Source organism: Sebastes fasciatus, chromosome 5, assembly GCF_043250625.1.
Source record: "Sebastes fasciatus isolate fSebFas1 chromosome 5, fSebFas1.pri, whole genome shotgun sequence".
Classification (NCBI taxonomy): domain Eukaryota; kingdom Metazoa; phylum Chordata; class Actinopteri; order Perciformes; family Sebastidae; genus Sebastes; species Sebastes fasciatus.
In genome coordinates, this window is record NC_133799.1 from 33,692,115 (window position 1) to 33,718,592 (window position 26,478).

The window sequence follows — 26,478 nt, forward strand, 5'->3', positions numbered from 1 at the left end:
GATGTGGTTAAGTGTCACTGCTTTGACTCGGATGGGTTTGAAAACTGCAACAGTGTAGTTTCTAAACTTTTTGTGCCATAAATGCATATCTCTGGTCGGTCACTCAAGACAATGAACTCCGTTTAACTGTGAAAACAATTCTGGAAGAAACACTGGCTGCAGTATTTGGATGGAAATGCTTTCAAATATCAGTGCAAAATATATTTCACAGCCACTTAAAGATTATTATTACAAAGCTGTGTTGAATACTCAATTCTGATTGGTCAATCACTGCATTTTGTAATTTCTGTATAACGGACCGTTGCTATGGACGCTCTTATCATAGACTCTGGAGGACCACGTCAGATCATATCAATGCGCAGAAAGAAGTCCGGCAAATTTAACAAAATAGACGTTGGGTTTCCGTTACTCCATCAGAAAACACAATGGAGTATTTTTCTGATATTACTTTTAATATATTTAGAGAACACAAAACTTTAGATTCATGGCTAACGGCAGAAGAAAGAGAGAACAAGAAAACAGCGCAGAAAAAGCGAGAGGAGAGACACAGACGACAGAGAAATCGACAAAATTGAAGAAGACAGACGTGAAGTGAACACTAAACGGACAACGGTATGGGCTTTGGCGAATTATAACTAATGTTTAAACTAATGTTAAACTAGAGTTACATTGCTATGGACTCAGTTAGAACTGTTGCTACGCAGCTCCAACCCTGTCGGGCGGACACAAAAATAATTTTTATATCAATACAATCGTTTTTAAATCAATATTTTGAGTCAAATTGTTGACTTCTTTAGTACGTAGCTGTTTAATAAACGGGATAATGTACAGCGAGCCGGTCATTGTTGTGAAAGAATCCCCTTTTTCTTTTACATTATTACACGGCTGTGTTGAATACTCGATTCTGATTGGTCAACCACGGCGTTTTGCGGTCTGTAATTTCTGTATAGCAGACCGTTGCTACGGGCACGGCTCTGATGTCGGACTCTGGCGAACCGTTTTTGCGTCAAAATATTGATTTCTTCTGTAAGTAGCCGTGTAATAAGCGGGATAATGTACAGTGAGCCGGTCATTGTTGTGAAAGAATCCCCTTCAGGGCGATGAGAGACCCCTCCGCTTTACCCTGTTGGGGATTCTTTCACAACAATGACCGGCTCGCTGTACATCATCCCTTACATAAATAAATGATAAAAAAAAAATCAAATAGCTGCAATTAATTGATTCTTTTTAGCTACTTGGGGACAGGTGTACAAGCTGAAATGTGTTGGCAAACAGTTGCCTATTAAACATCCAGCAGACATGGAGCTACATTAGCATTCATTTGGAGTCATGTTTGTTTCCACCTGATGATAGGAAGTCAAATATTCACTCTCCTTTTAAACTGTGGTTTGGTCTCTACCAACTCCTGAGCTGCTAGCTTTGTCTGTCTGTGGCTTTGGTGTTGGGCAGGTAAGGAATAGCGGGGTTGTCATCAGAGCTTTGTCGAGTAGAAATGCTGCTCCACGTGGCTAGAAACGAGGCTAATGAGAGTGGTGTTTGTGGGCTGGAAAACCAAAACAATTAGCTAAACGAGGCCAAAACACTCTGCAGAGTCACTGGGACTCATTTCACATTACATATAGTCATTTGATTAATTTGAGCAGGGAAGTTCATTCTTGACCTTGTGAATAATAGTTACAATAAATCCGATAAAGTCGACAGCAAACGGCGAGTTGTAAACTGGACAGACAGATAGATACACACAAGACCGAACGCATGATCCCCTGGAGATAACCACTTATATGTGCAGCTTTAACATGCTGATGACTATTAACTCCAGTTTAAACATCATCAAAAACACACGGTCCTTTGCATGTTTGCACACATCCGATGTGTAAACGATGTCATTTCATTTTTGTACCATAGAATTTCCAAAGAGATTAGGCTCAAATACTGAACTCCCAGTGCCCTACATTAAAAAAAAAATGCATTGCTGGAGATTTGTAACAGTGTTTGAAACACAAGTTTTCCAGTTAAGAACCCTACAGTACATGCAGATATTACATGTGTCTCCCCATGGGTTTGAGTTCTAGATGGGCTACATTTGTTTTGTGTCTGTAAGTGTGTTTCTGAATATATGATGAGGATTGCTGTCACTGACTCCACATGCAACATCTGGCTGCTTGTTACTGAGCTGTGTGAGTCAGGTCTGAGTGGAAATGCGTGTGGCTGCTGCGGTGTTTAACTTTCATACGTCAGAAGTATAAAAACCCTGCGAACAGCTGCCGGTGAACTGTGACGTTTTAGACTCAAGACTTCATTAGAAACCTTTTGAAAGACGGTAAAAGTCCATGCTTTTGTTACGTTACAATGTTTTGCAATTCATTCCAAAAAAAAAGAAGGCTTGACCCTCTTATATAGCTTTAAAGTTATAAAATATATCTCCACTGAAAATTAGAAAATAAGACGGAACAACTAATTACTTTTCTTTTTCGAAAAATCTACATTTTTGTTGCTTAAATTGCATAATGTTATTTATCAAAACTAAAACCATTCAGTGCATTTAAACCTGCAGTAGGCAGAATGTTTTTGGCATCATTGGGCAAAATATTCCATAATAACCTTTCAGCATATTGTTATTCAAGTGTTCTGAGAAACATGGCTCTGTTTTCAGACTTTAAAAAAATGTAGCCCGTGACGGGAGACTTTGACCAATCACAGGTCATTTCAGAGAGAGAGAGAGAGCGTTCCTATTGGCTGTTCATTCAACGGAGGCAGCTGTCAATCACTCGCAAACTCCGACCAAACAGTCAAACTAGGCAGCGCTGATCAAATATTAATCAATATTATGTTACGTTAATGCCTATTTCTGATGTTTTCAGAATCATCTTGTAGTGCGCTGTTTAGCTGTAAAATGAGAAAGTTTGCTCCGCCTGGTGGGCGGTGCTTGGTATTTCCTCAACTGATCTCAACATGGCTGCCGGGTCCCAAAAGTTCTCATTTTACAGCTACACGTTATAATTTACCCTCACCCAATAACATTTCTACTGAAATGTCATCATAATGTAACTCGTGGAACCTGCATCATAGTGGAACCTGCATTAACGTTAGCTGTCAGCTCTGCAGGACTGTGCTGCCCACCGGCTGCTAACAGCTAATAGCTAACGGCTAACAGAAACTAGCTTCAATCGCACCATAGGTTTTTAAAAGATTCTTCTAAAAGGTGTTCTATAGGTTTAAACACACAGAACTCACATTTGTCATGGTGCATATGCCACTGAACTCAATGGGTTTAAAGGACTTCTGGTCTTTGATTTTACAATTTTGTCATTTTTTGTCTTTGAGGTTAAAGCTGAAGTAGGTGAGATTGGAGCAAATCTGATTAAAAAAAGTTAATTTTATAAAACGGTCGCTATTCCGTGACAGTAGTACATGAAACAGGTAATTTGAACAAAATCATGTCCCTCTGTGTCCTCCGGTGCTCCTAACAGCATCTGCAAAATTTCACAGACCGGAGGACAACAAGCAGTAAGAGCTGATCTGAGGTCTGCTGTCCAGCTGCCATGTGTCAATCACTCGCGAACTCCGACCAAACGGTCAAACTAGGCAGCGCTGATCAAATATGAATCAATATTATGTTACGTTAATGTCTATTTCTCCCCTCAAATGTTTTCAGAATCATCTTGTAGTGCACGGTTTAGCTGTAAAATGAGAGTTTGTTACGCCCCCGCCATTGTGAAATCTGGTGAAGGAACGCCAAGTTCTGGTCACATGACCGGAGCACAGCCAATAGGAACACTCTCTCAATGAAATGACCTGTGATTGGTCAAAGTCTCACGTCACGGGCTAGATTTTCTAAAACCTGAAAACAGAACCATGAGGAGGAGCAGAAGTCTAATTATCTCTAAGAACAATTGAATTACAATATGCTGAAAGGTTATTATGGAATTTTTGCACAAATGATGCCAAAAATATACTGCCTACTGCAGCTTTAAGCATAATTTCTAGTTTATTATTATTATTATTATTATTTATTTTATTTTGATTTAGTCTCCATTTTTTGTACTAAGCAACTTTAAGTCAGTGAATATCCTCCAAACTGTCTGCACACACATGCAGATCTGCATAATATTTGCCATACATACACACAATACACAAACCCCCCCAATACACACACACACACACACACACACACACACGTCACTTTAATAGCTGTCATTGAGCGTCAGTGAAATGGCAGAAGTGTGGCTGCAGGCTGCCGTGGCTGATCTGAGCTCATTAGAACAGCGACTCAGACTGAGGGGATTCAGGAGGGATTTGTTCCGCCGCTACAGCACTCCTGCTCCGGCCAGGAGGTGAAATAGGGGGAGATGAAGAGAAGGATGAGGAAAAAGGTAAAACGGTTGTGGTTAGGTGGGGGGAGAGCTGGAGAAAATTGGGAGCAACTGAGGGAGAAACTGAGGAAAAAAGAGAAGGGGAAGAAGTGAATGAGAAGAGGAGTAGAATAGAAATGAGATAAAAAGTGCAGATAAAAGACAAAGATGATAAGGATAGAACATGATGAAATAGAAAAATGAGAAGAGAAAACACTAAGGGAAGTCGTGAAGAGCCACTTAGGAGAGGAGAAGAGTAAATAAGTGGGGAGAGGGTGGCAGGGTGGAGGGGTGTGATTAAAGGTGTGAAGAGAGGAGGAGACGTAGGAACTGTGGTGAACAGGAGCTGAGAGGGTGCAAAAAATAGATAAGATGAAAACTTTATTGATCCCTGCAGGGCACAGCAGCAACAGGGATGAGTTGGAAAAACAGCAGAATATACAGTAGATAAGAGAGGAAATACGAGCTTTATAAACACAGAGAAATCACGACTGTAAGACCTAGTAGAAATTAATAAATGAAAATATGCATGGTATGACATACCAACGGCAAAAAATTATGAAACGATCCAAATTATTGCAATTAAAGTCAGTTAGTGTGTAGCAGAGAGGAATATGAGAGTGTGATAAAAGGCAATAAATTATGTGGAAGATCAGAGTGTATAGAACAGGCAGTGAAAACATGCTGGTATCCATATTAAAGGTCTGATGCAACTCATAACGTAATAACTGCGCATAACGTAATGACATATCTCTGAAAACGTTCTCATTCATCCCACATCCAAGAGGCTTCATCAACATAGAACTGATTGATGAAAATGTCCTCTTGACCAAACCAACAAAGTTCAGTTGCTTTAAATTATCAACTCCACTTGTGTAATGTCAAACTAGAGTGTTACTGTGCTTTAAAGGGGACATATCATGCTCATCTTCAGGTTCATACTTGTATTTTGGCTTTCTACTAGAACATGTTTCTATGCTTTAATGTTCAAACAACACATTATTTTTTTCGTCTGTCTGAATATACCTGTATTTACCCTCTATCAGAAACGCTCCGTTTGAGCGCATTTCAAGGGACTGGCAACAGAATTGCGTTGCTAGGACACAGTTTGGGTCCATGTTTACTTCCTGTCAGCTGATGTCATTCACATACGCTGCAACAGGAAATAAACTGGGACACATTTAGAATGTTGAAGTTTAAAACTGTGAAATTGTTTAAATATTGTAGATTTGTGACATCACAAATGTACAGGAATCCTGACGGCTTGTTTCAAATGCACAGTTTCTGAATACGGGCTTTGTGTAATTATATGTGGATTGAGCGTTTTGATACTTTATATACTGATATGGGACCTTTCAAATTATTACATTATGCGCTGAATTTATTAAATTTTTCAACTTTTCAGTTTGCTAAATTTATAATGTTCTCAAAATGTAATAACTTATTACGTTATGAACAAAACTGTTATTACGTTACGTACTTAAGGTTTTATTACATGTGCTGATTATTACATTATGAGCTGTTATTACATTTAAATTATTACATTATGCACAGTGATTACGTTATGTGCAGTTATTACGTTATGAGTTGCTACAAGGTCTACCGAGGGTCAAGCCAGGAGGCAGGAAGGAGAGGAAAGAGAAGACGGAATGATGCTGAAGGGAGGGGGAAAAAAATAAATAAACTGGACAGAAATGAAGAGGTGCGAGTGAGCGAAGGATGGGAAGAAGAGGACAGGGAGGAAAATGGAATGAAGACGCGAGGTGAAGATTGAAGAGGGATTTTCCAGTTGGTTACCCGGTCCCGTCCACGTGTGAAATTTGCTCTGAACACCCGGTGGCGTTCAATCACCAGTCAAGTGAAGCAACAAGGAAATTAACGCCAAAGTAGAGTTGGAGAAATGGAGAGAATGAAAGAAAAAGAAGGCAAAGGCAGACAGAGAAAACAGATACATTTTGTGACATTTTTTTTTCAGCAGCAGTTCTTCATGTACGTCGAAAGTATCTGAAGTGTTTGGATTGAACACAGACAGCATGCTGTAGAAAATAGCTACTCAACTACTGACTAGGACCCTGTATTGGCAAGAATCTGGTGATACGATACGTATCATGATACAGGGGTTATGATTCAATATATTGTCATATATATTGTGAAACCAAAAGTGAGGCGATATATTGCAATTTTTTAAAATCTAATTTCAGGAAAGCTGTCATAGTATAAAGAACACACCGCCATATGCATCAAATCTGAGTAAAAAAATGCATCTTTTCAAGCGATCAGAACAGTGGGATCTGTATATGCATTTATCCTGTCCCTGTAACACCCAACATCATAGCACTACTTTAAGAGGGGACATCTCATTGCAAATAAAATAAAGTATGAACTGAGTATACTTTTATGAATAAAAATGCAATAATCTGCCAACGAGGTGAGATTTTCTTTTTTTTTCATACTCAAATTAATTTGTATGAAACAAGTTAATTTGTTCTTTCTGATACTAGCATTGTAATTAGTGTTTTTCTGCCTTGTTTCCGAGAATTCATGCTTGTTTCTGTTAATTATTAAAAACAAGAGGAATTAATGTGGAAACAAGTGGAATTCTTTCTTCTCTTCTCACCCCATTTAAATAATTGTAAGAGTCAGTATGTCTTCAAGTGTTAATCCCCGGGATAATGTGTATTTGGTGCGTTTGAGGACATCTGCGGCAACTGGTGACATGTAGAGCCGTTTTCATAATACATAACCTCTAATTTCATTGGAAACACTGTGGGGGGGTAGGGGGGGGGGGGCTGGGTAGAAAGACATTATGCATAATTTAGCCTGCTTAAACATCATTAAAGGAGAAAGCTGGTGGCATTTGATCTTATTGTTAGTTTTTTATGATCAGCAAACAGATCCCCCTGAAGAGAACACAACCAACAATGCATTTATCACTCTAACCAGCCTGATGTGTCTTTCACCTCTGTGCCACAGAGCTCCACTGTTGTCCAAAAACCATTAAAGCTACATAAAGGAGCTATAGTGGTTCATTGCATGCCGTTTCCTTTCATTACCGTCAACATGGCAATCATTGACTCCACGTTCACCCCACAGGCAAAAGTTGCCCAAATCTGATGCTTTTTGCACATACACGACTCAGTTTTTTTACTACCGTGTACTACAGTGTGAACAGCACAAATCACATGGGATCTGGTCTTGTCAATTCATATAAGGTCCTAAATCAGATACAGGTGAGTTTTTTTTTTCAATGCGACCTCAGTCTGAACAGTCATATTGGAATTCATGCGACTTTTACGTCACTCTAGATTGACATTCATCACAATTCTGTGATGCGAAGCCATTCATGTCACAATCCCCCTCACTCCGGGCTCCGACTCTGCATACACACACACACCTCGTCCTCGTTATCATCTGCTCACAAATTCACCTACTTCCACTACACATCAATTTAAATTAAACTATAAATGCTGACTTCAGTGGCCTCCATGCTTACCTCCGTAAGACGGTGTGCTGTGTGTGACGTCTTTGTTTGTGCCTTGTTCGTTTACGCATATGGGTCAGTTCAGGACTATGACCAGTTCACACTCAAATTGGAAACAGCGAACAAAAAAATCTGATCAGAGTAATAAATCAGAATTTGGCACTAAGGCTTGCAGTGTGAATGTAAAGCCCGTACCACACTGCCGGCATGAGCAGTGTGTGACGGCTGCCTCGCTGAACTGCTGCGTCTCTCACGCATGTGGTGTCCACACCGACAGCGCTGCTGCTTTTCTTTCTACGTACAGTTTGTCTTTCATAATGGTCATTTCATTTAAATATAAAGCTCATTTATATTTATTTTAGACAGGAAAGGTTAAGAATCGTGTGCTCATTTGTAAATAATAATAATCCACGATTAAAAGCCGGTACTCTTTTCATTCATGGAGCCCTGCAAGTCACTGCATTTTCCACAACACTGTCCTGCAAATATGTCAGAATAAAAGCCTTGTGCTAACAAATGAAGGGATTCTGTCTGGCTTTTATTTTGAAACGGGGAAAAATAAATGAATCCTAAATCATAAAAATAAATGTTTACTTTTTTCATGTGACATATTCTACAAATACAGACATTGAAACTGTAGTAGGAATAAGGTAGGAGTAAGGTAGGAGGAAAATGCCAGACTACGCCTCACTTTGTTTTCAGAACCCATTCAGTTTGACATTGTTTTTGTAGTAGCACATGTATTTTAGGAATTAAGCCATGTTTGTTTTGTTTTCACCAATTGTTAAACTGTTTGTTCTTACCAGTCGGTGGTGAGTAATGACGTATCCATGCCGCTGACGTCAATTTCGGTTGACTCAGAAGCACCGGCGGTGGCTGGAAAAATACAGGAAAAATACTGCTGTTAATTCTGTTGTCTGTTTGTGAATGTGTTACTGGATTTAGCAATGCTCACACGTCATCATGTGGCTCATCATAAAACTTTTGAAATTATGAAGTTTCTGGCCTTTGATTGGTAATTTCCCTGTTGATTCACAATAAGACAGACATAAATAAACAGAGGAGGTGAGTGAGCTGAGACCAGAGTAGAGTGCTGGAGATCAAATGCAGTCATGTGGTCGTAATGATTTTGCTTCAGTCAGCCGAGAGAAAGATTCAGAGACGAAGGTAAAGTCACACTGTTGTATCTGTGCATACAGCAGATACGTATGGTTCAGGACTGTTAATCAACATTGCCTGGCGAGAATACAAAATGTGTAGTTTCCCAAACTAACATGGAAATTGATGTACTACTGGAAATTATAGTGAGCAAACATGAACACAATTTATAACACTAATAACTTCAATAAAAAAGAACATGTAAAATTGAAAAAATTTACCTGAACATAGAAAAAGAGATGAGAGAGACAGAATAGATGGACACAGAGAGACACCGACAGTCTCAGACGTTGGGTTTGTTCCGATGCCTCGCAGAGAGGGAACGACTAAAGCTACTGGCAGCAGCACACACACACACACAACAGGATGTGAGAGCAAAGTGTCTCTGTTGACAGCTGCTGACTGAAGCTGCACCTCGACCCCTGACTGATCCATGCAGTTATAATCCTGCACATTGCATTTCAATTTTGGCAGGAAAAGTGTGAGATTATTGCAGTGCCAATACCATTCACGAACATCAATGTGCATAACCTATACTGTGTATGTACATACAGTATATATAGTGTGTAGTACTTATACTTGTACTCCACTCGAGTATTTCCATTATATGCTACTTTGTACTTCTACTCTACTATAGAATATGATGCATTGCTGTAGATTAAACTAGCCAACAGTATATAAAAGGATGATGATATGATATGAGTACTTTTACTTTTGACACTTGAGGTAATCTGCTGATACTTACATACTCATACTTCAGTAAGGTTTTGAATGAAGCACTTTAAGTCGTAGTGGAGTATTTTCACCTTGTGGTAATAGTACTTTTACTGCAGTAATGGATCTGAATATGTTTTCCACTTCTGTATAATATATAATATAAGGTCAACTAAAGCTTTCAACCATATCCTGAGGGCTTCCCCAGGTGATGGAGATGCTCAGTTGTCATGACGATGTTGGAGTTGTTATCACAGGACCTAGGAGTACAGAATTTAGGTCGCCTGGTAACATGTGGTTGTATATATGGGGAGGGATGGTCAGATGTTGATGTCCTCTTTCACCGGCCATCCCCTGACTCCTCGTTGATGACCTTTGACCTCTTCCCAGTCTTTGCTGTGAGTGGTTTTGGTCTGGTGCTCACAGACAGTTGATGGTGTCCCTTTCCGTAATCACTCAGTTTCTTGTCCAGGATCCTTGCCATTTCACCACTGTAGTGTTCCCCACAGCTGTCCCATGTGGCGTCATGTTGATGTCATAAACAAACCCAGTCTTGCCATTGGGGGAGGATGCTGTCTTTAGGGTGTACCAGCAGAGAACTCATAGTGTTGTATGGTTTGTGTTAAGTGCCTGTGACCTGTAGATTTTGCCTAGATGTTCCTACAGCCCATCTATGTAAGGGAGTCCCACTGGGATCGCCGTTTATGTAGCAGTGCCCATCTTAGTCTGATGTTGACTGAGATTTCCATCAACCACTCTTTGTAACCATTGGCCTGAAGCAATCCATGCTCTACTTTTAGTTTTAAATAGTGCTTTACAAGGTTATTGGGTAAAAAGTTCTGAACATCTATAACTAAGTCACCTTTCTGTCCAACCCCATCTTCTTCTTCTTCTTCTTCTTCTACTTCTTCTCCTTCTTCTCCTGTACCTTTTTATCATTATCGAGCCAATTCTTCTGTATGGTGCCATCTAGGTTTGGGCGATTGAACGGATATTTTATTGATTTTGGGCGATATTTGTCATTTTATTTCGCCAATTGTTGCCAATGGTTCGCTTCCGAAGAACGAGAGCTCATCTAACTCGGTGAAATAAGGATTTATTGTGACCAAACTAGAGTTGGTGATTGTTAGAAAGACTACTCACTTTTGGTTAAGTTTAATTTTGTTTCTGTCCAGTTTGAGTCTAGTGCCATCTGTTTTTTCCATATATTTACTATCACCAATAAGAATAAATGCATAAAGATTACTCATTTAGCGAGCAAACTCATAGCTATTCCTACCCCCAACTTATCCGATTGTGTCACCTCATCCCTGATCTGCAAACAGAGCTGGTCCTGATCTTTCCTCACACCTGACACCCCAGTGTGTTACACTGCTACAATACAATCAGGCCCGTTCAGACTGGCTCCTCCAGATTTCCTTTTATACATTTTCAAATATAAAATACTATTTACACTATTACTTGGCTGATGTTGGTCTGCCAGATCTGTACGGGCCCCAGCATCATAACAGGAAATGCAACCTTGAATTTGTCGGTCCCGTAGGATTCAGTTGAAGCAAATAGGAATATTTACAGAGAGTGTTGCTTTCTATTCAGTGGTGACCGCCCCATTGTGTCTTTGTTTCACATGCAGCATGCCTTTGAGATGTTGCAGTGAAAAATGCAATGGCTAACATGGGGCCACTGGGCAAATCAGCATGCAGCATATGATTTTGAGGATTCATTTAATCAAATCTGCTTTATCGGACATGGAATATGATAGATGAGTTGAACGGTGGTGTTAACCTGTTGGTGTAGATTGCGAAGAAGATTCAGATGTGTTCCTGTGTGCTTCTAAATGACCGGCGTTCGATTTGTTGACTGCTTTATGTCCCTCTCAGCAGTTCATGTGTCCCTGATGACAAAGAGCAGCATGTCATTTCTTTCTCTCTAGCCTGGCTGTTAAAACACTTGCAGCCACTTTTATGGACTCATTAACAAAACCGCGGAACAATCAATGAAAACAGCCTCCTTTTCTGCACCCTCACTGCCTCTCTCTCTCTCTCTCTCTCTCTCTCTCTCTCTCTCTCTTGTTGTCTGTCTGCTATTATTCTACAAGCGCCGGCTCCCTGTTTTGCATCCGTTTGTGTACATATCATTTTTATTTTTTTGTGCGCCGTTGTCGATAAGCGGTGGTTTGTTTAGAAATACGGTTGCTCGGAGGAGGTTGTAGGAGGGCTTCTGTCTGCCAGTATGGCTGTTTGGGGCTGGGAGGATGGTAGGAGATGACTGTCAGCTTCATCAACATGTGTGCTTTCAGTTCACAATTGTTGCTCCTCTGTGTGGTTTGAGTGGAGAGAGGCACAGCGTCTGGGATTACTTAGTCTGACTCAACAGATGTTTCCCAGGGAAAAATGGGGATTTCTATTACTGTTTTCTGAGCTGGCAGATGGAAAACTCAAATTCTTTTGCTCCCGTAATGCTTCACCTTCTCTCCCACGTTGTTGCCACTTGACTGACTGCAGCTTGCATCCCATGAGGCCTCCGGAAAAAAATAACATCAGCTGATGAAAACTGTCACATCCCTAAAGTGAACAAAAGTAGACCACCTTAGAAAGACATTAACTCCAATATTCTGTGTCATATTCAGTTTTTTTTTTGTTTTTTTTACATATAACATGAGAAGAAAAGTCTTCCAATGACAAAAAAGCAGCCTAGTGTCTAGTTTCTTGTGGGTGTTTTATCGGGGAAGATATTTACGTCTTTATATGCTAATTTATTGTGTTTTACCGGGTTATAGGTCGATATATACAGTATATAGTCTATAGCAGTGGTTCTCAAACTTTTTACACCACCACGTACCACCTCAGAAAATATTTGACTCTCCATGTACCACCATTATGACCAGGGGTGGGCAATTCATTTTCCTGGGGGGGTCACATGAGAAACCCAGATTGTTGCCAGGGGCCAAACAAGTTCTGTCAGACGTAACCTCTATTTTATCACTACATTAATTTATAGAAAACATACTGCGCACTAATTTTTCAGCATTTATTATACTGAAAATCACTCCAAACAGCATAATATTAAGAAAATTGCATTATATGCAGGAGTTTTTTAACCGAACAGGACTGACTGTTTTAACAAAACTTAACAAAACAGAGACTCCCCCAGCATGCCAACATATAAAAACGTGCACTGTAGGTCCAAAAAGCGCTATTTTTTCGGGGCAGGGAGGGTACTCACAGTACTGTACTGTACTTTGTTATTGTCATCTATACCGGTTGTTTGCATAAAAACACACAATTCAAATGATTATGATTATTTAAATATTTGCTTTGATTAAAAAAATCTTGGCAAGCTGCTTAGAGCTAGTGTTAGGAAGTTAAACAGGTAATAATTCTCTCTCTATTATTTATTTTATATTGATGCGAAAACATCTCCTTCAAACAACTGGATTTATTCATGTTTCTCACCAAAAACTACATTTTACGAGATTACTTTTGAACACATCATAATAACGTTGTAATTCACCTATAGTAATTTTTCCTGAGCTGACTTTGAACGCCCCATAACAATAACTCAATGGCACCTCCGTTAACTTTCATATCTCCGGTATTTAGCCAGTTAGGACTGTGCTGCCCACCGGCTGCTAACAGCTAACGTTACTAACTCTCCTCCTGCTGATATCAACACAGATTTGTTGTTCACAGTGTCGCTTTATCGGGGAAAAATAAGGTGCACCCCTCAGGTTTAGTAGCGCCATGCTGTTGAGTGCATTTTTTCTCTTCACCGTGGCTCCGGTCCCAAATAAACTGAAACATGGTACAGTGTGCTTATGCGTCATTGTGCAAGCGTAACTTGAGATTCCTCCGTGTACCACTAGAGAGAGCACTTAAAGCCTTTTTTCAGAGGAAACAGTGTGTAGTATGATAACTTTGATCAAGAGATGTCACTTCAGTCAGTGTTGGTTTGGGATGTCTTTTTTTCAAGAAATTGAAAAAAGAAATCTGGTGGTGTGGAGTTCAGAAAGCCCTGTTTGCAGTCGAGTTGCATTGTGGGTAACAATTCAATTTCAATTCCTAGTAAATAACCCAGCAAAGATCTCAGACATAGGGTACACTTCCTCATGCATAAAGCTAGGTAAAATTATTATTATTATTATTAGTAGAGATCTCCCTATACCATTTTTTCCCTTCCCAATACCGATTGCGATACCTGAAATTGCATATCGGCCGATACCGAGTACCGTTCTGATACCAGTGCGTTAAAAACTAGAATGAGGTTAAACCCTTTGTGAAACATGAATAAATGCATCAGTGCCACTGCTACACACATGTGCATCGTTTGTTGTGTGTAGGGCACCAAGTGCCGGAGGAGGAACAAGCAGCCGGCCGTAACACTGTTGTTTGAGACTGAGCGACTGCGTCACTGACCTTACGGTAAATACAGCCCAACTTTGGAGCGACATTTAGCCCCTTTCCCAGTAAGCTAGCATGACATGTTTGGTATCAACGGATTCATCGCATCTCAAAATTCATGTGATACCACTGTATGTGTTCTATCTTAAAAACTGAAAAATGTAACGGCCTTCAAAAGTAGTGTTAATGCCAGTCAGATCACTTTCAGAGAAATTAACAGCAGGCCAAGTAAACCAAGAACTGAGGAGGAGAATGATAAGATCATGGTGATCAGTGAGACAGGCAGAATCTAATTAAAATATAACCTATGGTTCTGTTTTCACTTTTAGATTGTTAAATGATGTAAAAAGATAGGCCTGCAGTTAAATTTTTGGCCTATTCAAACAAGACAGTTTCATTTAAAAGATATAAATCAGCTTACCTTGTTTTTTTCAATATGTTACTGTTACTGATGCATTCTGGTCAGATTTAATTATTGTTTTTCTCTTATAATTAAGGTCAATATGGTAGCTATAACATGAGCAGGTTAAAAGGCAATGTCAATCCTGTATGCACAAAAATAACACTGATAACTTGGATGCTTCTAGATTTGAAGCCGTCACAACTTACAAATGTCAATGTCATAAGACAGCAAATTGCAATCTGCTTATAACGTACACAAACAAGAAGCTACATTTTTTTTGTCAAAGTGGCATGAAATACATTTTTACATTTTCACGAAAAATATATTTTATCCCTTGTATGACGGAACAATTGAAGTTTTATAATTTACAGTACTTAAAGCCTGTGAATAACTTGGTTTCAAATATTGAGTACTTCTCTATAACATTAAATATCCATGAGTAAATAAGCAACAATAAAAATAAAAGTCTCCACAACTGACATCAGATTTTGATTCAAATATTACTAAACATAATTTGCACTCAGAAGAATGTTACATAACCTTTTTACAACTGAGCTTTGCCCACTTCAAACCAGTGAGAACATAGCACGCACATAGCCAGAAGCTGATTGAGAAAATAAGGTTTCAGGGCATTTAAGGGGAAACATACTGAATAATTACTAAAGATTTTCTTTGGCCCTTTTGTGATCTAAAGCAATGTCTTTACTGGTGATTTTCAGCTTTAACAGCCTGCTATGTTTGAATCTGTTGTAATTTCCCATCCAATATACGGAGAATGTGGGTATATTCCACTGGTTTCCTCCTTTGACATGATCCAAAGGGACCGTTTAGCATGCTTCAGTTTGCTAAAAGTAAAAGAGGTTTCGTCGGCAATTCTTCTGTGTCCCTGAACAAATAACAAAAACTGCTGACTTTTGAAGGCGGCCGACAAAGCAGTTTATCTTCTCGCATCAACATGGCAGCTAACATGATTTCACACTATGAATATGGATTATGTATAATGCCCTCATATACGCAATAAATGGGAAATATTAAATGTCACCTTAAGCTATGTTTTTTTTGGATATGGAGATTTTTATTAATGGATATTTTGGGTTTTCTTACCCAAGCGTGCGGATGTATATATTTTCCAGTCTTAAGCAAGATAATTGGTTCAAAAACTTGTACAGCCCTTTATTTAAAAAAAAGATCAAATAAGATATACTTCAAATGTCCCCGTAGGGAAATTTGTTTTAGATTCCGTACTACAGTTCTACATTAGATAAAATCAAACAACAACACATAGCTTCCATGTAACAGTTTGCACATACACATACACATCTTCTGACAATGACGACATATTGCACAACCTCCAAGGCCAACATCCTACTTTACATTAGAACCTCCATGGCCAACATCCTACTTTACATTAGAACCTCCATGGCCAACATCCGACATTACATTACAACCTCACGTTACTGCAGTCTTGGAAAGGGAGGGGTGAGCGGAGGGGTACTCAGTTGGTTGCAATCTGCATTCACACCACTGGATGTCACCAAATCCTACACACTGTCCCTTTAAGGCCTTTCTTGAGTACAAATTAAAGAACAAATCAACCCAGTCTCACGGGAAGGCGCATAAACAACACAACATTCTGCGGACATTCTGCGTGTCTTGATGATGCATTTTAGCCTTTTCGTGTCATTTGTACGCGGCTTTACGTGTGTCATTTGTACGCAGCGCAAGTAAGTTAAGTTGAGGCAACACATCCACTTAGGCTTTGGAAAAATGTCACGGTTGAGTTTGAAATAGGTGTGTAAACTAAGTAAAATGCATACAGAAACAACAGAGCAGAACTACAGAAAACAAATCACCTAACTTGCAAAACAAAACATCGGTCTCGAACACCGGCTTCCTGGTTAGAAGTCCTATGTTTTTTGGACCCAACCTTCCTTTGCAGCATGTGCGGGTGGATGTGCTCCCTTTATTTCAGTCATGCTCTCATTACTCCATCCACACGTATGTTGTTCTCAAATTATCTTGCGTAGGTCACATGGGGGTCAAAATGCTTTTCTTCTGATGGTGGTAAACAGCTGCACTTTATATAGGAAGCATTACAAGAGCGCTACGGAGGGGGGTAATGTTCCATGAAAATAACTCAGAATTTATGAGAAATATTCTATGAGATTAAAGTGGTAAATTTATGAGCTATAACTTGAATATTCTCTGAGATTCTAAAGTCATATATTTGCAAGAAAAAAAATCTGAAATTCTCTGAGATTAAAGTCACAAATTTACGAGAAAACTAAAATAGTGGGGTTTTTTTTGTAAATCAGAAGGGACATAAAAGAAAACATGTATATATATCTTTCAGGACCTTTGCATTGCTCAGTGGCCGTCCTTACCATAAGAAAACTACTTGAGGTGTGACAAAATTCAGACGGAGTCTCGCGTTCGAAAGTCATCTTATGTGTGCATGTGGGCACATACTGTTTGTGTTATTAGTGGTTAGTGAAACCTGTGTATTCCTGCTGAGTGTAGTTGGTATGTTAGGTATTGAAATGAATGGTTTTGCCTATCTTTCTATCTGTAGTGAAGTTGTTGTTAAAATATTCTATTTCACTGTAGCTACAGTCTGATGTTGCAGCCGTGGTCCTCATTAAAAACCACCACTCCCCTGACTTCAAACAGAAATAGAACACATGATCATCGCTAGTGAATTTAGGTCTTTGCTCACAAATATAGCTGGCAGATTTGGACACACAAATAGACCATCCAAACATGGCAAGAAAGAGGAGAAATCTGAATATACAGAAATATAGTGCAAGGGGTGTAGGGCTAGTTTCAGGAGTGAGAGATTGGAGGGTGGGGTGGTGAGGGGGGGACTACAGTACAGCACAAACATGGAACGGTTCATTCAGTCATAAAAACGTTGCTTCTGAAATTAATCTTCATATAATATGTATAAACATAATTTCCAAGAGACCGGATTGTTGCGAGTAACAAGAGATAATACGATTTTAATTAAACTATACCGGTAAAAGACTATGAAATACTCTGAGAAAACTGAGCTCTTGCTGCATGGAAATCAGCGTTTGGAGTGCTGCAAAAAGTAGAACTCTGCAATTAGACCCACCAATTACATTAGTCTTCTTGTATTTCATGAAGTGTGTTCCTGTGTGTTGACTGATACATAAACTCATATCAGGTTCTACCTTTCCCCTGTTCTTATCATGTTTCTCTAATTACCTCCAGTTTGCTTGTGGTTGCACGCTAAATTATCCATGATCAAACACTCTCTCACGCACACACTCAGACTGTGAGATTCTTGTCTGTATATATATCACACACGCTAGTCTGGTCTATATCACCTTGTCTGTTTTCTCCTTTTATTCCCATCATGACTTTCCTGCTGCTGATGTTGTAAACTTCTCTGCTGTGTTGTTTCATAACTCCCTGCCACTCATTTTCCCGCCTCTCCGTCAGGGATGTGTGTGTGAGGGGAGTAAGGGTGTGTGGTTTCACATATACATGTGAGCTAGCCCAGAGCGTGTATATGTGCACGTATCTCCATGTACATGTGTGTAATCACGCCATATCTCCCTTGTCTGTGTTGAGGTGTTTGTGTGTGTGTGTGTGTAAATAGCGTATTTCTGCTAGCCAACTAGACAACTTGTCATGTCAGCGTGTGTGTGTGTGTATGTGTGTGTGTGTGTGAGAAGCTAAATAGGATTTCCTCAGAGTATGAAATCTGAAGGTGAGCTCATCCAGGTGGAACATTGACTCCTAAGCAGTGTGAAAAAATACAAAAAACACATACCGGGGATGACAAGCCTTCATGTTCTACATCACACAAACACACTTACATGAACAGCAGCACACACACACACACACACACACACACACACACACACACACACACACACACACACACAAACAAGCATATAGATTTCCGACTGAAAATACTTTCTGTCTGATATTTTTAAGGTGAGAATTGAATTTGGATTTATCTCACTTAATTTGCTTCCTTGTCTCAGCGGATGTTTTTTATATAGACCTACATATATTTCACTGCTATTTTGTTCCCTTTACGTTCTTTTTAAATTTTAAAACATCTCTCCGTGATTGATATTTTTATTTATTGTGGAACAGCTATCTGCCTTGCACAAATGGTGACTAATTAAACAAAATGAATCGTTTCCCCAAAAAATGTTATCACTATATATATACAGTGTATATATATATAGATCAATGTTGATAAATAATATTATACATAGTGTTTTTTGTGACCAACTTTTAATTGGGTTACCTTGTTTTTTTCCCCCTTTTGTAGTCATTATGGCAGAGACATTACATATGAAAATCAAGTAACTGAAATGTTGTGTTGACGCTGCATAACGCATCGACATCTATTGACTGAGGTAATCACATAAGCATTACTAGAATGGCACTCGGAGAGCACAGACCTCCGCCAAGGTGTGTGACTTTAAAAACAAATCACAGCTCACAGCTGGCGGTACCATGAGGTGGTCGGCTTGTTATTAACACGGTGTGTTTCCGTGTAACACACACGCGCATCCACACACGTATCTCTCTGCTCAAAGAAGGAAGTAGGAGGCGGGGTCATGTGTCATCAACACGTCATCAGTTACACTGCGCATGTGTCATATCCTGTGGTTTTAATGCTCAGGCTGATCGGAATTCTTCAAAAAATTCCTGAATCCGTATCATGATCTGAATCGCCACCAAAATCTAATGGATTTTTCATTGTGCTACAGTCCACCCCTCCAAAAAGTTTAATTCAAATCCATATCAAACTTTTGGAGTAAACCTGCTAACAGACAGACAGACGGACAGACAGACAAACCAACGCCGGTGAAAACATAACCTCCTTCCAAGGCCTTTGGCCTTGGCAGAGGTAATAAATATACATACATTTACATTCACATAGGGACATGAGATGAAATAGAAAAATCAGTGGTGTGGTTTACATATTTAAGATCATTCTCCTGAGGTCAGATCCCTAAAGAAAGCAGAAGGTTAATTATGGTTTATACTATACAATTATGTATTATCAGAACAGGTGGGGGTCTTTGAGGGTTGAATACATAAGTACAGTATATACGACACTTCTTGTTGGCCTGAAGCACGGTATTTTTGAGCATGCACACCGAGACTTCCGGTGTGAGGAAAAGACTTACTGTATAGTCTTGCACTCTCACTGCAGATTTTTGTGTTCTCTCACAAAACGTTTGCATTATATCAACAAATATTTTTCCCCGTCTCCCACCAGCAGCAACAGCAATTAAATGTAACACATGCACGTTGTGTTACAGGTATAGAGTAGCTAAGATGTGCTGATCTGGGCAACAAATGTGATAAATGGTTCCTTTTTTTGAAGACTTGATGCAGGTCAACACTGGCAAATAGGACAGTGGCATATCCTGATACGTTGATGTGCGGGGTCACATTGAAAACAGATTGGTGTTAGACATGCAGCATGGTGTGTGTGTGGCCCCTGAGACCTGTGGCCCAAATCTTTCAGAAGCAAAGACAACTCTGGTTTCCTGCATGAAAGTCTGGCACGCTACACACCCATCCAACACTTTGACCTGACTATCTGCTTGGTTACATGAAGGGAACACTGAGCGGTGGCATTTATAACCTGTCAAAATATTCACGTTTATAGTAGTAGTTTGCAGTTGCTGGTATGCATCCAAGTCTATTGCTCCACCCAAAACTATCCCCACTCACTAGCACAGAGTCTCACACTGACAACTCTGCATTAAAGTGTCAGTAGGCAGTATATTTTTGGCATCATTGGGCAAAAATTCCATAATAACCTTTCAGCATATTGTAGTTCAAGTGTTCTGAGAGATTACTAGACTTCTGCTCCTCCTCATGGCTCTGTTTTCAGGCTTTAGAAAATCTAGTCTGTGACGGGAGACTTTGACCAATCACAGGTCATTTCTTTGAGAGAGCGTTCCTATTGGCTGTGCTCCGGTCATGTGAATGGAACTTGTTGTTCCTTCACAAGATTTCACAATGGCGGCGTCACAAACTTTCTAATTTTACAGCTAAACCGTGCACTACAAGATGATTCTGAAAACATTTGAGGAGAGAAATAGGCATTAACGTAACATAATATTGATTCATATTTGATCAGCGTTGCCTAGTTTGACCGTTTGGTCGGAGTTCACGAGTGATTGACAGCCGGCTCTCATAGACGGCAGATGGACAGCAGACCTCAGATCAGCTCTTACTGTTTTGTTTTCCTCCGGGCTGTGAAATCATGCAGATGCCGTTAGGAGCACCGGAGGATACAGGCATATCATTTTTTTCAGGTTACCTGTTTCATGTACTACTGTCAGGATATAGCGACCGTTTTATACAAATAACTTATTTTAATTATATTTGCTCCAATCTTGCCTACTTCAGCTTTAAGGGTAGGGTATAACATTAAACTGTGGGACAAACTCCACTATAACCAGCAAACATCTGTCACCAAGCATACTGATGGACACCTTGCTCGTTAAGCTGTTGAGTGATATAACCTGCTATCATTTGCTATAAATAGATGTTAGTCCTCTTAAATTGATTGATGTTTGCACATATGGATATGACACAGATCTAATGGCCCTCCTATATACTGATTGTTGATATTTTAATGTCTTGCAGGAGGCAAAAAAAAGGGGAGAGGACCGACTTTGGACTGGACTGAACTACTCCAAGAATACCACAACTACAACCACTGCACCATTACTCCTGCCTCTGCTGCTGCTGCACATGGCCCCCGCCTCAAAATGATGGAAAACCCTCATCGCTGACTGGCTTGTCTACCTTCTGACAAGCGGAGCTTAAAGATGACATCTCTGCTGTTTTCTTCTCCGTCGTAGTGGTTGTTGGCAGGACCTTTTTGAGGAATATTTTTTGTCATATTGTGAGGAATATTTCTCAGATTTCCCTTCAACCCAATCCGTAGGAAACCGATGGCTGCTACATTCCCGCCGGATGGTTGGCGATGCCTGGATTTTAAAAAGGATCGTTAGCGATCACGACCTCTTCTGCCCCGAGTTACCCACTTTACTTATGCCTGTGTGTGAATGTGATTTTAGTGTGATTGTGTGTTTGTGTTTGCATCTGCATGGCGTAAGTGAGAGATAGAAAATAAGGATTTTGTACTCGGATACACGACGACGCAGTGAACAATTGGAAAACAAGGAGTAGCAGCTATGTCCCGGTGGAGACACCATTCAAGGACTGGGTGTCAGCTACTTCAGACTGCCAAGAGTGGGAGCAGGATGATGGGATACGTAAGGCTTGAAGGCTCCTTAAGCGGCGGCCGCTGGGTGTCCTCCCTAATATGGCTGGGACTGCTGCTGCTGCTGCAGACGTCTCCAGCCGCCGTGTCGGCTCAGAAACTCGACGAGAACGACCCCGTGGTCACCACCACGTACGGCAAGCTGCGTGGCATTAAGAAGGAGCTCAACAACGAGATCCTGGGTCCCGTCGTGCAGTTTCTCGGTGTCCCGTACGCCGCCCCGCCCACCGGCGAGCGCCGCTTTCAGCCTCCGGAGCCGCCGACGTCGTGGCCGGAGATCCGCAATGCCACGCACTTCGCCCCGGTGTGCCCTCAGAGCATCGTGGAGGGCCGCCTGCCGGACGTGATGCTGCCGGTGTGGTTCACCAACAGCATCGACGTGGTGTCCACGTACGTCCAGGATCAGAGCGAGGACTGCCTCTATATTAACATCTACGTCCCCACTGAGGATGGTGAGTTAGCCAGCGGGGGCCCAGGGGGCAGGATGGTTGTGGGGTTCAAGCGGGTGGGCGGCGGGCGGAGGGTATTAAACCCACAGCATTCTGGTAGTAGAGAAGGGTGTGTTGTTCCTGTCTCCGTCCGTCTGTCAGTAGAGGCATGACCTTGTGCATGTTTAAATGTGCATGACACTGCTATAGTACATGAGTGTGTGAGAGTGTTTTTTGTGAACGTGTGTGTGTCTGGCATCCATTGTGGCCAATTAATCCTCTTTTCATTCCACTCCATAGCTGCCTCCATCTTCTTCCTTCTGTTTTCCATCCTCCTCCACATCCTACTGTTCCTCCACTCCTCTTTTTTCTCCTCATCGCCTTATTTGCCCTCCTCTGCAGACTCCCTCCCTTCTGTCCCGTCCCCCTCTCTCATGCCTGTAGCTCATCATAGCCCATTGTGCTCCGCCACAATGGCTACAGTTCATTAAACCAGACAGTCGTTGTCATGATCATCACCGATTGATTTGGCTGACTGGCTGAATGACTGGCTGGCCGACTGATAGACATGAATGCTTCGCTGATTGAGCTGGTGCGTTACGTCCTTTTTCCCCTCTTGTTTTTATTTATCCCCTTTCCCTCCTGTTTTCTTTTTCAGTCAGTCAGCTTTATGTGTGTGTGTGCGTGTGTGTGAGCGTGTGTGTGTGTGTGTGCGTGTGTGTGTGTGCATGCCGGCTCCTGTGTGCGTCGCGCATCCAGGGAGCTCCATGTTATTCTTTAGTCTTTTATTCACTTTACAGTCAAAAGAATATCCAAGGAATGTGCCAGGAAACCGGGCAAGAAAATATGTAGACAAGGAGGTATGTATGAAACGCAACCTATATACAATGCCACAGAAAGAAAGAAGAAACTAGGAAAAAGAAGAACTATGTGGTACAGCTGTAGAGAGCAATTGTGAGATCAAGGTCTACAAATTATTCAGGTCTCGACTCGGGGGCATCTGCGGGATTTCAGAAGGCTAAATTTAAGAGACAGGACCTTTTAAAACGCTACCTGGAAGTAAATTTAAGGCCACTTTTAAAAAGCAAAGTAGGAAAACGAAGCTGTCAAAGCCAGTCTTCCTCGACCCGAACATATACCTAATGCGGTTCAGAAAGTAAGAGCAGGAAAAAAACTTTTCAGATTTGCCTGACTTGGTAAAGGCCCATTAGGTATCCTGCAGATATTAGCGATAACATATTTGCCACTACAACCCTAAATCAGCCATGTAATTTGTAGACCTTGTGACGGCGGTGGTAATAGCCGAGGTAGTGCTGCTGCTGCTATACTGCACTACCTGGTTGTCATCGATGTGTGCTCTCATTGGTCAGCAAGATTGGGGAGATGTGATTGGCTGCCAGATCAGTAGGGTCAATAGGTGTGCAGTAATGATGCTTGATGTGTGAGGAAGATAGCGGCATATTAGATCAGGCACACTGTCACAAACACACACACACACACAGTGATGTAGTTGTGTGCCGTGTTAAACAAGATGAGCTCAGGCTGGACCTTGACTGTGTAATCTCCATTAAAAGAAAGCAGAGCTGTGTTGGGGTTGGCTCGGGCTACTGTATCAAGCACTGTTTCATCAAGATAATGCCCTCCTCCTCCCTCTCCTCTCTGTCTCTCTCTCCCTGTCTCCCTGCCTCTCTCCCTCTTTCCTGGATGTGTGCAAGCTTTTTTCTGTGTGGATATATGTTGTGTGTGTGTGTGTGTGTATGTGAGAGAGAGAGAGAGAGACAGCTGCTGACAGTGTCCTTGATAAGGTCTGGGGTGTTAATGTCATTTTCTTGGCAGCAGGCTGCATTATCACTTAGTGTACATCCCTCCTCTCCTTACTACACGGATACATGTACACTCTAACCCCGCTGCTCTTTTCTCCTCTCCTCTCCTCTCCTCTCCTCAGACATGTTGCACACACACACACACAGATAAACAGAAGGGGAGATGCATTTAAACTGGGGAGATTATAGAAGCTTACATATTAGTCACACAGCATGGAGAATCATCATTATAAAAAAACCAAGACCCCAGACAATCTGTTGCAGATTTTTTTTTTCATTTTATGGGAAAGGGAGATTACAACATATCTATTAAGGTAAAAAAAGAAAAAGAAAACACGACGTGAGTATATGACTGGACCGTATATGGTCAGTATGTGAATTTGTGGATAAATTGTTAGGCAAATAATCAGTGGTCATGTCTATTAAGTTTTGTGAACATTTTTTTTTTCCACTTATATCTTAATGTTTGATTGAAAGACAACTTATAATGAAGCAAATGACATTCAGTAATAGTAAATGGAAACATTTACTAGTCAGTATATTATACATTTTATACAAGGTGAAAAGGTATGAGCATGACATACTGTATGCAAGATTAAAAGTATCAGTTTTTTATTAAACATGTGTATCAAAAGCATTCATCATATAAGTGGTGTTCAATATATACATACGTCGCAAAAGTTTATCAGCGTTGAGATTCTCCCGCTGTCATCACTGATGTTGTTGCTGCCGTATTTATTCCTAGATGGAGTGTTAATGGAGCAGCTTCAATGTTAGCAAAGCCTGGCACCCATCGATACAAACTCCATTCAGAAAACAAGCATTTTAAAAGATGTTTGCTTGTTGTGCTGCAGACAGACTTGACAGACTTTGAAAGAGCAACGGCAAATGAGGAAATTCCAACAGTCGGCCGACCAGTACTGTAACTTTATCACCCAGTCAGTCAGTGACAGACTTTTGCGTTTGTAGGGCTGGCCCTCTGCGGTCCAGCCAAAAAAAGAAAGATAAGCAAGATGGTGGATCTGTGGCCTTATCACAGTAGAAGCTGCTTTTCTTGGGCGTGTTTCTTTGGCTTTAGTTTAATACCCACTGAGCAAAATGTATTCCTGTGAGATGTCAGGGAACCATATAATACTCTCATAATATGCATTTCATTAGGCAAGACTCTGCTCTTCTATACAGTCCATAGGTAATTAAAGTGTACATTAAATTAACTTAACATTAATGCAAGTAGGCCACTTTGATTGTACAAAGTGCTCTGTCAGAAGAGAAGGTTCAACAGTCAAGCTCATTTGTGTACGAATTCAAAGCTTAATGATATGTTATGGCCCTCGTGGTCACTGGGGCCGATATTAATCAAACAGGTAAAGGTCAAATTTTTGACTTTCTGAGTAAAAAATCCAAATGTTCTATCTGTCAGTAGTGGTTGCTAATGATCCTTTTTCTTTTTTTTTTGAAAGGGGACATACCATGGAAAAACTCCCTTTTTTCAATGCTTGTGCTCATCCATCTAGGTATCTGGAGTTCCTACCAACCCACAAACTGTGAAATAAGACAACCCAGTCAGTTTATTGTGGGCTGTCTAGATCAGAAAACATGTGATTCAACAAGCCAATCAGATGTAGTTCCCCTTCCTATGTCACATGCAGGCTCATTAGAATATACCGCCCACAGCTTGAGAGCTATGCTTTTGTAAAGGTGAATAATATTTTTCTCACAAGCCAATCAGAGCAGACTGGGCTTTTTTGAAGAGGGGGGTCTTAAAGAGACATGCACTAAAACGGAGCTTTTCAGACAGAGGTTGAATACAGGTATATTCAGACAGACTGTATGAGAGAAATACTGTGTTTTTTGAGAATTAAAGCATGTAAATATGTTCTGGTAGAAACCCCAAATACTTTGTCTTCTATTCGCAGAAGTAAAACTTAACAGCTTTTATCTGGACTTTAAAATACTAGAGCCCAGTAGGTCTGTTAGGCTTAGCTTGTCAGGGTCTTAGATGGCTGCAGTACACCGGTGAGCTCACACCTCAGGAATTGGAGCCATGTTGGTTTTCTCACCTCATGATTGACTTCTAATGCCAACCTTCAGAGCTAATACAGGAAGTACCCTACATGTAGCGAGGTAGAAATTAAGAGGTTGCGGTGGTGGGTGGGTGTGTGTGTACTGCTGCTGTGTCAGGCTTTCATGCAGGAGATTGGAGTTTGTGTCCCGTTACAGGCCTCCAATTAACCTTTGCCGTTGCTGTGCCGGCGACAGCTGTAGCCAGAGGTTTTATGTTTTTAGGTTGTCTGTTACTCCCATTATCGTTATCTCAGGAACACCGAGAGGGAATTTTTTCAAATTTGGCACCAATGTCCACTTGGACTCAAGGATGAACTGATTAGAATTTGGTGGTTCAAAGATCACTGTGACCTCA

General features: G+C 40.7%; 1 protein-coding gene across 3 annotated transcripts in view; it reads left to right on the forward strand.

Annotated features, from left to right (window-relative positions):
• The window catches only part of nlgn1 (neuroligin 1), a 398,518-nt gene that overhangs the window by 18,673 nt on the left and 353,367 nt on the right, over positions 1-26,478 (forward strand). For 2 of the 3 annotated variants that reach the window (XM_074636899.1, XM_074636900.1), the window contains exon 2: positions 21,166-22,260. In XM_074636899.1, coding sequence (XP_074493000.1) covers positions 21,720-22,260 — 541 coding nt within the window. In that variant the 5' untranslated portion in view covers positions 21,166-21,719. Of the gene's footprint in view, positions 1-21,165; positions 22,261-23,036; positions 23,097-26,478 lie in introns of all 3 variants that reach the window. The other variant, XM_074636898.1, reaches the window with a different exon arrangement.